This window comes from Gigantopelta aegis, chromosome 4 (assembly GCF_016097555.1).
Source record: "Gigantopelta aegis isolate Gae_Host chromosome 4, Gae_host_genome, whole genome shotgun sequence".
NCBI lineage: Eukaryota > Metazoa > Mollusca > Gastropoda > Neomphalida > Peltospiridae > Gigantopelta > Gigantopelta aegis.
In genome coordinates, this window is record NC_054702.1 from 70,700,203 (window position 1) to 70,711,852 (window position 11,650).

General features: G+C 37.6%; 1 protein-coding gene across 1 annotated transcript; it reads left to right on the plus strand.

Annotated features, from left to right (window-relative positions):
* Positions 1 to 2,413: 2,413 nt before the first annotated feature.
* Positions 2,414 to 11,650, plus strand: LOC121369975 (probable beta-D-xylosidase 2). The gene is made up of 7 exons (XM_041495058.1): positions 2,414 to 2,704; positions 3,719 to 3,869; positions 7,551 to 7,715; positions 7,865 to 8,048; positions 9,579 to 9,668; positions 10,110 to 10,321; positions 11,100 to 11,650. Exons 1-7 carry the CDS (start codon positions 2,433 to 2,435, stop codon positions 11,349 to 11,351), a joined length of 1,326 nt encoding a protein of 441 aa, XP_041350992.1. The 5' UTR covers positions 2,414 to 2,432; the 3' UTR covers positions 11,352 to 11,650.

Consider the following 11,650-nt stretch of genomic DNA (forward strand, 5'->3'; position numbering starts at 1 on the left):
CGATTAAGCTTACATATTAAATATATTTTCTTGTTTAGAATATCGGTGTCTGTATATTCAATGTTTTTCTGGCCGTCTTAATATTTGTAAGAAGCCCAAACTGGATTTGTCTTCAAATAATTTCGTATGTACGAGAAAATATATTTTAGAACATAAAATGAAATTTAACCTATTACAAATAGTAGAACGATCAGAAACACGTTTAATATACAGCCACTAATATTTTATGCAGAAAAATATGTTTGATATGTAATTACAATCGTTAAAAAGTCTCTGTTAGTCGATAACATATTGCAGCAAACTCAGGAATGTCCCTTTAACTGATACCATAAGCCCTTCAAGTATAGACATGCTGCAGAATGTTTATTGGGCCGGCCATGTATAAATCTGAATGACAAAATCGTATTCCGTGACAAAATCGTATTCCTGCACAATGCAGAGTCGAAAGGCAAAGTCTAGATTTCTTTCATGATCCACTATCAGTTGCTCGTCCTTAGGAGGACCGCCACTCCCTTAGGAGATCCGTAACAGGATATTTCATCCCTCCTGCATCGCTTGAAAGAGAACTGCCATTCCCAAACCCAAATAAAACTTGCACAGGATATAGTTGTGATGGCATGCACTCATGACTCACTGTAAACAAGTGATGATATCAGGTGTTCGCGAAAGGTCAGCATATCCTGCTCCACTGGTGAGCACAATCTACAACCATCAAGTCCATAGTTGAAATGTTAAAGATTTTCACCAAAAGGAGTTATCCTGTCTGTGGGATGGTGCATATAAAGATCTCTTGCTACTAATGGAGAAATGTAGCGGGTTTCCTATCTAAGACTATATGTCAGAATTATCAAGTATTTGACATCCAATAGCCGATGATTGATTACTTAATGTGCTCTAGTGGTGTCATTGAACAAAAATCAAACTTTAACTGTTTTAACGCTATGTGAATGAACTTAATTAATATGTCGCAGTGTTTATCTTATCTGAAAGCACAGTACAACACATCTGAACTATTTCTCAGTCTCGACTCTGTATGTTGTCAGATGGCATTTCACGTTTATAGTCAGAACTAATGGTGGTTGAGACTCGCCACCTGTTCTCGTTTCAAATATACATCTCGTATGTTGGTATTGTAATGGTTGGCCGAGAATAATATCACTGAATGTTTCACGTAATCGGCATACATATACTGACGATCAAAAGAAAGCATACCAATTATTTTTATTATAAATAAACACAATACACGTTTATGGAAGGTTAGATAGGTGCCAGTATTGTTCGTTATAATGCAATTAATGACGAATAGTCGCACATTGCTGCGTTTGGGCGATGCCGCACGTGCAAAATGAGTTTATTCATCAAATTTATACTGTACGAGAAACATGATACTCGTGCACATAAGGGTGTAAAAAAGGGTGCCATTACTTAGAACATGCCTCAGTCAACAGTAAAACACCAGAGAACATGGCAAGGCTAACAGCCGAAGAAAGATAGAGAGAGAGCTATTGGTATGGTGCAGGTGGGTGCGAATTATGCCCATGTGGCAAGAATCCTGAATTGCACAAAACTGACGATCACCAGGTTGATACAGCGTTACAGGGTGACTGGCAGGACTGCAGACAGACCATGAAGTGGAAGAGCCGGCGTCACAACAGTCAACGAGGACCGCCATCTCCGCATCTTACACTTACGTAACAGATTCCTCACTATGACGCCATCTGCAGCGACTGGCCTTGGACATGTCATCAGTCATCACACTGTACGTCGTCGACTACGACAGCATGGTATCAGGGCCTATTGACCATTCAGAGGGATGACATTGACGAGGCAACATCGACTTCGACGTTTACGTTGGGCACGTCAGTTTCAACGTTGGCAACATCAGAACTGGCAACGTGTACTATTTTCTGATGAGAGCAGGTTCCAGTTATTCAGAGCTGATGGCAGGACTCGGATATACCGACGTGCAGGAGAGAGAACAGCTCCGTGCTGTGTTCAGGAGACTGAACCGTTTGGTGGTGGATCTGTGATGGTTTGGGGCGGTATCTGTGGCCAGCAGCGGACAGACCTTATTGTCATTGACGGAAATCTGTCCGACGTCGGGTCCATGCTTGCATACTTGCACATGGTGGACATAACGCTATTGAAACATGTTCTTTGTGGACAAATTTATTCACCTTCGTTATGAGTGGTCCTTTATGAAATCGCACATTTCACCCCTAGTGCTATTGTGAACTGTGATATTATCATGTTATGGGTTTTATTTAGTATACTCATGTTTATTTATCGCCAAATTAGTATACTTTCAAAATATAATATTTGCATCAACTTGTGTTTTGTGTTGTTTTTAATACTTTGAAAAAATAATTGGTATACTTTCTTTTGATCGTCAGTTTATAAACTCCATGGAGATAATTATAACAACAGCGTTGATGTCAGCTACAACTATCTCTGACTACCCATTCCGTAATATATCACTGCCATGGAACGACAGAGTAGACGACTTAGTGAGTCGACTCACCATGGAGGAAATTAAAGAACAGATGTCTTGTGGAGGAAGGGGACCCAAGGGAGGACCAGCCCCGGCTATCACTCGTCTTGGCATCAAGCCGTATTCCTGGAACACGGAGTGTCTACGTGGTGACGTAGATGCCGGGAACGCCACTTCCTTCCCACAAGCCATTGGTCTAGCGGCAACGTTCAGGTATTTTAATTTCGTTCAGGCATGGATCTATTGGTTTAGTAGTGGGGGGATGAGGGGGGGGGGGGGGGGGATACGTAACCCTATGTAAATTTTGGTGGTTCATAAACAGGGGTGGGACGTAGCCCAATGGTAAAGCGTTCGCTTGATGCGCGGTCGGTCTGGGGTCGATCCCTGTCGGTGGGCCAATTGGGTTATTTCTCGCTCCACGACTGGTATATCAAAGGCCGTGTTATGTGATATCTTGTCTGTGGGATGGTGCATATAAAAATCTCTTCCTGCCAATCGAAAAAGAGTAGCCCATGAAGTGTTGACAGCGGGTTTCCTCTCTCAATGTCTGTGTGGTCCTTAAGCATATGTCCGACGCCATATAACCGTAAATAAAATGTGTTGAGTGCGTCGTTAAATAAAACAATACCTTGTATAAAATGTAACAATAAGACAACAGAAGAATTTCATTCTTCAAAAACTGAATTGAAAATATATAAAGAGGAAATATATAAACAAGCAATTCATAAAATGTTTTCTGTGTTCTGTAGTGGTATAATATATTAATAATATATTATGCCCAATACAGTATTGGACATAATACATTATTAATATATTATATATTTAACATCCATATGACCCATCCCCAACATAACAATTTGTGTATATTTATACAGTATAATTAGCATATATTTTTACTTCTACAAAATAACTAGTCGTTGTGTGTAATATCTAGGTATATAATATAGTGTTTTCTAGACATATAAAGATGGACAATTAAAACCATAAGGAACTCATCACCAACATCTGTATTGCATAGTGATATATTCTGTTGCATATCGCTCAATATTATGTCATCTGCCAGTCTCTCAGTAGTTATATAAATGTACACATTACTGTGAAAACGTTGACGACGAGATCAGCAGCAACACTGTAAACTGCAGATCCTCCCATCCGCCAAATCTCGACCGAGACGCCTTCCAAGTAAAATACTAAATAAACGGACAGAGTTCCACCTTCGTCTTGCAGCCCTTCGATCGTATTTAGTGTGGCTGAAGCTACCGGTATAGAGGTCCGTGCGAAGTTTAACGACTACATGAAACACGGGCTTTATGGAGACCACAGGGGAATTAGCCCCGTTGTTAACATCATGCGAGATCCCAGTTGGGGTCGAAACCAGGTATTTATACATATATAATATATGTATGTATGTATGTATGTATGTATTCAGTATAAAGGCTATTGGCCCATAATACTGTCAGAAAGTGTTATACATTTTTGAGTAGCTAACATTTGGACAGTTTACTATAGATATACTATAGCTATATATTTAAATATTGAAGTATTTCTAAATTTTTTGCACATTATAAAGATATAGACATACATTAAATAATACATCCAAATTTTCAGATGTCATTATTGTCGCGTTCACACTAACAGTTTTTCAAGTCTAAATTGGTAAGGACTAGTTTAACCCGGACTAATTTAGTTCGACCAGAAAACATCGATCCATCTCGGACTTAAGTTTAGCTCGGTCTAGATGTCGCAGTGTGAACGCTCCTCGGTTTCAGATCCGAGCTAAATCGTAATTGTGTGGTGCACGTTAAACGTTACATCATCCTTTTTCCGAGAGATTCGTCGAATCTCGGGTGATGGATGAGGTAACTGTTCCATAGAAATATGGTGATCTCTTAATACATCATAACGCTTATATACAAGAAAAATATGGATTTCATCTTCAGTGTAACGTAATCTATGATCCAGGCAATAAGAACAGTCTTTCAGTGTAGACTTTGTTGTTATATATTGCTTGGTCAACAGCAAGTCTAAAGTTACTACATCTAAATATTGTATATATTATTCTAAGATATACAGGGATTTGATAAGTGAGGTAAAGTTCTACATTAAACAACGACTTATAATGCTTATAATAAAAAGTATAAGATAGATTAGTAACAGAACTACACCAATTTTGTTGAAGATTATTACATAATCGTTGTCTAAATTAAACTATAAACAATTTTGCATCTCCAACATTCTCAGCTATCCAAACATAGCCAAATCCTGATCTAAAAAGACACCCATGTTAGTCCGGTGTCCGAAACATTTTATAACATTTACGGGGAAGCCGATTTTCATTCAGTTGTAATAGTCTACACCAATACTTATTAGCTATAGTAGTGTAAATAATCTGTAAAGGAACTCTGTCATATTTACCTAAAACCATAAAACTACTGGTGTTTTTCCCTAATTAAAAAAACAACAAAACATTTACACATTTTAATCTGAACATCTTCAATAATTTTACAGTAACAAGTACCCCACACTTCTGAACCATAACATAAAACTGGAGTTACCATATCATCTAATATCTTAAATTGATATTTACAGGGAATATCACCATATTTCTTTTGATATCTATATATAGCACAAGTTTGGGTTTTAGTCCATATTAGTTTTGATGTAAACACAATACCTAAATATTTATAATATGAGACAACCTCTATACTGTTTCTATTAAAAAGCATATTTCTTGAGAGGATCTCCATTTCTTACAAAACACTTCTAATGCACTAATTTTCTTTTGTAGCTGTTAGGGGGTGTCAGAAACAGATGATACATTATCAGCAAACATAAGAGCATATAATGATTTAAAATCATTTGAAATAAAAACACCTTGTCCACCACACTCTTCCATAGTTTTACAAGCCTATTAATAAAAATAATGAATATTTGTGGACTCAATATACATCCTTGCCGGGTACCGATATTACAATGAAAATAGTCTGATAAGTCATTTGATTTTCTTACACAAGCACTTAGTTTAGTATGCATTGATTAAATTACAAGAAAGAAGTGTTTTATTTAACGACACACTCAACACATTTTATTTACGGTTATATGGCGTCAGACACATGGTTGTGACGGTACATGCTCTTAATTTATTTTCGCCTGTGGCGATATTAATTGTTTTAGAGGGTCGAGCTGTACTTCTAATACACACCCAGCCCAGGTGCGGAGCCATGTGGCCAGTAGTTACGTAATAACTCCGCTAGTGCTGTTTATGACCAGGGGATTGCTCGCGGAATGGCGACAGCCAGTCTGACGATCAGAGAAAAATATGCCGGCATGGTGGCTGTGGAAAATCCACATGATAGGTGAGGTACCGCGTTGTGCCCCCAGGCGATATTCGCTGTCTCTGAGAGTTTTGAATAAATAGCTAGGATTTTAGATATATCGGGGAGAAACATAGGAAGGCTCCAGGGGATCGCTGTCTGTCCACTGAACGATCTATATTAGTTCAGACTGGACTTTGGTAAATATATATTTTCTGCTCTGTGTATAACCTTGATGTGATTGATGTGACTAAATATTTTAATACTGTATTATACCAATATTATTTAGACGGTGCTGCCGGTCATCTGAGGCAGTAATCTGTAGGCTCACTGTCCTAAATAATTATAAAAAGCTTAACCAGTCATCCTAGAGGACCTAGGTAAACTGTAGGTTATTGTCTTTATTGTGATAGGTACCAGTATTAATTCTGTGTTACAAGGTTACTAAATGAGTAGTTAAGGGTTAATTAAAAATTAACCAGTCAGGAATAGAGTTGTAATTCCTTTATTAATTAAGTTCTCCTGGAAGCGTTTCTCAATTATCACACGTTACGGAACGAGTAGTAAGGGTTAATTAAAAATTAACCAGTTAGGAATAGAGTTGAAATTCCTTTATTTATTAAGTTCCCCTGGCAGCGTTTCTCAATTATCACACGTGTGGGTGTTGTGTCACGGTGAAGTGATTAGCATATTGTGTAAACTAGACACCTAGAGATTAACTAATTAAGTGATCAGTTCTGGGTTGTTATTATTTGTTGTTGTTAATTAACTACTGCGGCAGTACATTTGTCAGCGTAGGTTAATACAGATTCCAAAGTGTATTGTGTTTTTGTTGTGTTTTTTAGTGAACTAAACGTGCTATATTACATATACTTTATATAAGATCTTATCTCTGATCATACCTAGACGAGCCACTCGGGTAAATACTGCTCGATACAGAGAGATCTAATAGATATACAGTTAGGAGAGATATTTGGATAATCGTGTTTCATCCAGTTACGGGTATTGTAGGGTCCCCGTGACAATGGTTAAGGACCACACAGATTTTGAGAGGAAACCCACTGTCGCCACTACATGGGCTACTCTTCCGATTGGCAGCAAGGGATCTTTTATTTGCGCTTCCCACAGGCAGGATAGCACAAACCATGGCCTTTGTTGAACCAGTTATGGATCACTGGTCGGTGCAAGTGGTTTACACCTACCCATTGAGCCTTGCGGAGCACTCACTCAGGGTTTGGAGTTGGTATCTGGATTAAAAATCCCGTGCCTCGACTGGGATCCGAACCCAGTACCTACCAGCCTGTAGACCGATGGCCTGCCACGACGCCACCGAGGCCGGTCTGATTAAATTACAAATAAATATTTACCACATATTCCAACTTCAGCAAGACTTTTCAAAAGTAATATATGATTAATATTATCAAAAGACTTCGAAAAATCTACATAAAGACAATAAAATCGACATATATATATATATATATATATATATATATATATATATATATATATATATATATATATATATATATATATATATATATATATATGACGTAAATGAACAGCAAATTAATTAATATTAGAACAGGAAAACACAGAGCACTATATTATTCTATGAGCACAAGTATGCAGGGTTATCCCCGGGCCTGTTGACATGAAGTATTATCTAGGATCACATGTGTAGGGATCGGGTCTCAGGAAAATTGACTGCCTCAATGCATTTATTTGAATGTGTTTTTCTTTCTGAGGAAACCTACGGTGAAGATCCTATTCTGAGTGGAATGTTAGCACAAAGTTTCGTGAAGGGTCTCCAGGGAAACAACTCCAGGTTCATCCGGGTCAATGCTGGCTGTAAACACTTCGATAGGAGATTTTGGCGAAGTCCTGGATGCTTCCTTGAAACTCTAACAGATGTTTCATCTATAGAATAACCACATATTCCCAGGAGATCCTTTTGTAGGCCGTTACATCCGAAAAACAATGATAGATTGAATTGTATTTTCTGTTAGAATATCCTGTACGTTTGTATCACAGATTATTGGTCCAATGGTTAATAACACAGAACAGCAATTTGGAGAAAAAAACGCCGACTATTGATCCATCGGTGACGACGACGCCTTTACAGAGCTTGGGTCAACTTGGCAAAGAGTTCAGCTATGCTCCTGGTTGTGACTCTAATGCCTGTACCAAGTACAATTCAGCTGAGATTGAGAAGACAGTTACTGGAGCTGATGTCATATTTGCGTGTTTGGTCATGAATACATGCACCTTGGACTAAATTTATGAAGTCTGTATTTTTTTTAACGCAGGTATTTAAGCATTGTAAATACATGTAGTTACACGCGTGTAAGATATATACAGGATTTGTAAATTTGGCCACTTATGGTTTAGCTTTTGCAAATGTATACCCTTTTGTGGGAGTGCTCTGATGGTTTAGATTACAGGGATGGAAATATACCTCCCGTTTCTTCATTTTCAAATTGCAAGTGAATGTGTATTAGATAAACACACTTTCCTGATAAACTATATTAGGTCGTGATTGGAAGGCTTAGATCACTAGGACATACATTCGGGATCATCCCACTATCCCTGATTTCACTAGCCCTGGTACCACTAGCCCTGAAAAATGACCAATTAATGGCTGCCATGGATGTTCCATTTCTTTAGACTACTCCCCAGTACATATAAACTATTAATAAATAAACATGTCTTGTTTTACTGATTAGGTAGACACAATAGATGAGATACCCTTTTAATGCCTCAATTGAAAACGTGGAGTACTTACTTAATCCTCTTCGTACAATTCCTTTATCTATACACATGTGTTGTTTTAATATGCTCGCTGTGCGTTAATCCTCTTCATACAATTCCGTTATCTATAAACATGTGTTGTTTTAATATCACTATTACTGTCAATACATAATTAGTAGGGACCTCTATATATGAATGTTGCAAATGTGCCATTGGTCATGTGATGGATAAGAAGTGTTGAACAATCAGTTGCTAAATGTGTCAGTGCTATGACGTATGTTGCATTGTTTATATGGTTTTGAAATGTCATGTTTTAAATGTATTATTAAAGTGCTATTACAGTGCTATTACCATAAACACTATCGAATAAAACATTTATTTAACTATATTCATTTTTGTAATTACTTATTTGATTTAGTTTGTTTATAATGGGGATGACAACCGGTGGCAGTAACAGCCAATATGACTGACAATCTGGGGCTAGTGGAACCAGGGCTAGTGGAATCAGGGCTAGTGGGGCTAACTCTTACATTCACATTATTAATTGTTTCGTATTTTAAGAAATATAAACCCGAACGGGGTCGAATACTTAGTCACAAAACTACAGGAAGCAGAAGTATTGACGCAATTAAATGCATATTGCCTTCGGTTTTCTCGGGTAATTTAAAAGAAACATTTGGTGGAATTTACAATTAAAAGGACAAAACAATTATACAGTTGCTGAATGATGGGACTTGCTTCAAAACATCTTGCTCTAATTAGTGCAATATATCTATACTTGTCATGTCCTATGGTATCCGCTATGACAGAAAACTTAAGGACTAGTAACCGGAATAAAAATATCTTCTGTCATTGAAAGTGTATATTAAGTTTTAAGTCATATCTACACCCTCCTCGACGAAAATGTCTCAGTTATGTTTTATATACAATATCCAGTTCTTTCAATCGATGTGCTTGAAACTAAGTGGCACTTTGTCAGTCACTCAAAACAATTCTTATTTTGTGAATTTATTAACGCATTTAAGGTCCAATTCTGGAACGAGAAGGACATGATCGGGCTGATCTAGAATGGCCAGGAAAACAACTTCAAGTGATTCAATACGCTGTCAAATACGGTAAATAAGTAAGTAAGTAAGTAAGTAAGTAAGTAAGTAAGTAAGTAGTTAGTAAATAAATAAAAATAAAGAAGGAATCGATTTTCTCAGAGTGAAGGATAAAGATAAAAATCAAAAGCATATAGCATCATTGACATACAGATGCAAAAAGGTGACAGCATATATATAGCAGAAATATTAGTGTCAAAATGTATGCTTTACCGTGTAGGTTTATTTGGGGTTTTTTGCTGGGTTTTTTGCTGGGGGTTTTTGTTGTTGTTGTTTTTGATTTTCTTGCTTAAAGACTTAAGCCGTTAAAAACGGTTCTACGTAGCGTTTTCCACCCCCACCTCTTCAGAAAGTCTTCCGCGAATTCACATATGGTTCATCGCTGGCCTTTATGCATTGAACGTATGCGAATTTTTGTTCGGTTACTTTATTAAAATGGACTTATCACCACAGGTAAAGGAGCACCACTGGTCGTGTTTCTGTTCAACGCCGGACCTATGAACTTAACTTGGGCCTACAATAACGACGACGTCAGCGCCATGTTTGAAGTGTTCTTCCCGGCTCAGGCGACTGGCGAGGCGATGGGGAGAATTCTCACCAGCCAACAAGATGGCGACGTCCCGGCCGGAAGACTCCCCAACACGTGGCCCAAATACATCGATGACGTCAGTACTGGGTTTCCGTAATTTTAGTCCATATTTACGATTGGTAGATAACTACAATAAACTTGAAGACGTATCGTAGGTAGTCTTGGGAATTGGTTGAAATTTCATTATCGACCATTGGTTATCATCGGTTTGCGCCAACCAATCAACGTTCGATTACACAATTGGTTAAAAATACATAGGATTTGAATTACAACCACCATACACCTATTGTCGTGTTTACCGGAATAGATCCTGCAAGTTGTTAATTTTACATTTAGTAAATATTTGATAAAATGTTTCTTTATGTACATATGAAAACAAACACCAACTTGAGCATGTTTATATCAATTCCATCATTTAAACTGGAGGAACAATTAGTTTCCCGCACAAACGATTATGGATTGTTATAATCGATCATCACATAGGTAGACCGAAACCGATCAATTGTCGAGTATAATCGTAGGATAACTCGACATTGATGGATTCCAATTTTACCCTTTACACCATTAACCCAATTACCCATGACAGGTAGATCAAAAGTCGTGATGTGGACGGACGTTGATAAGAGCACTTAAAGAGAGTCTCGGTTCCCGTTTCCATTAGTTCAGTGTACTCTGTTCAATATCCCTTCCCTCTGCTTTCCATCTCAGTCTCTTTCTATCTCCCAGGGTGTAAGCATTGTACTTTCGATGTTATGGTAAAAGCATAACAGATTGACTTAAAGGTTTGTTTTGTTTTTACTTCACATTCTTAAAGTATAAAACAATCTTACAGACTATAATTGCTTTCCCCCCAGGTACCGCTTATGACAGACTATACGATGGAAGGAAAGACGTATCGCTATTTTAAAGGAGAGGTCTACTACCCATTTGGATTCGGTTTGTCCTATACAAGCTTCGAATACACCGAGATGATAACTCCGATTAGAGTGAAAGATGGAGAGGACGTTTCTGGAGAGATCGTCGTTCAGAATTCTGGGAAATATGACGCTGACGAGGTGAGGACAGAGAATAGAGTTTGTTTATCACGTGGTAAGTGTACAACATAACGTCAATGTAAACTGATGTTTCTAATGAGAATCCCACGAAATCCACAAGGTTCACAACGTAATGGTGACAAATATAATCCTTAGTTATTATTTTGATGTAGCATAGCTCACGTTTAGAAATTGTTTCTTGAAGTTGTTTCAAACTTTACGTTTTGACAGTCTATAATCAATCACTTGTTAAGAAATTGTCTATGTGAACATCATACATCATAACTTACTTACATATAGTAAAGTAAATATTACCTATTGTTATATTCTATATAGTTCAGACTTGCACCCCGTGGTAAAACTCAGCTGTA

Excerpts from the sequence above, each read along its gene's own strand:
- LOC121369975 (XM_041495058.1), top strand. The coding sequence starts at position 2,433 with ATGTCAGCTACAACTATCTCTGACTACCCATTCCGTAATATATCACTG. Across the intron at positions 9,669-10,109 it reads TCAATACGCTGTCAAATACG|GTAAAGGAGCACCACTGGTC; the intron begins GTAAATAAGTAA and ends TTATCACCACAG. Across the intron at positions 10,322-11,099 it reads GGCCCAAATACATCGATGAC|GTACCGCTTATGACAGACTA; the intron begins GTCAGTACTGGG and ends CTTTCCCCCCAG.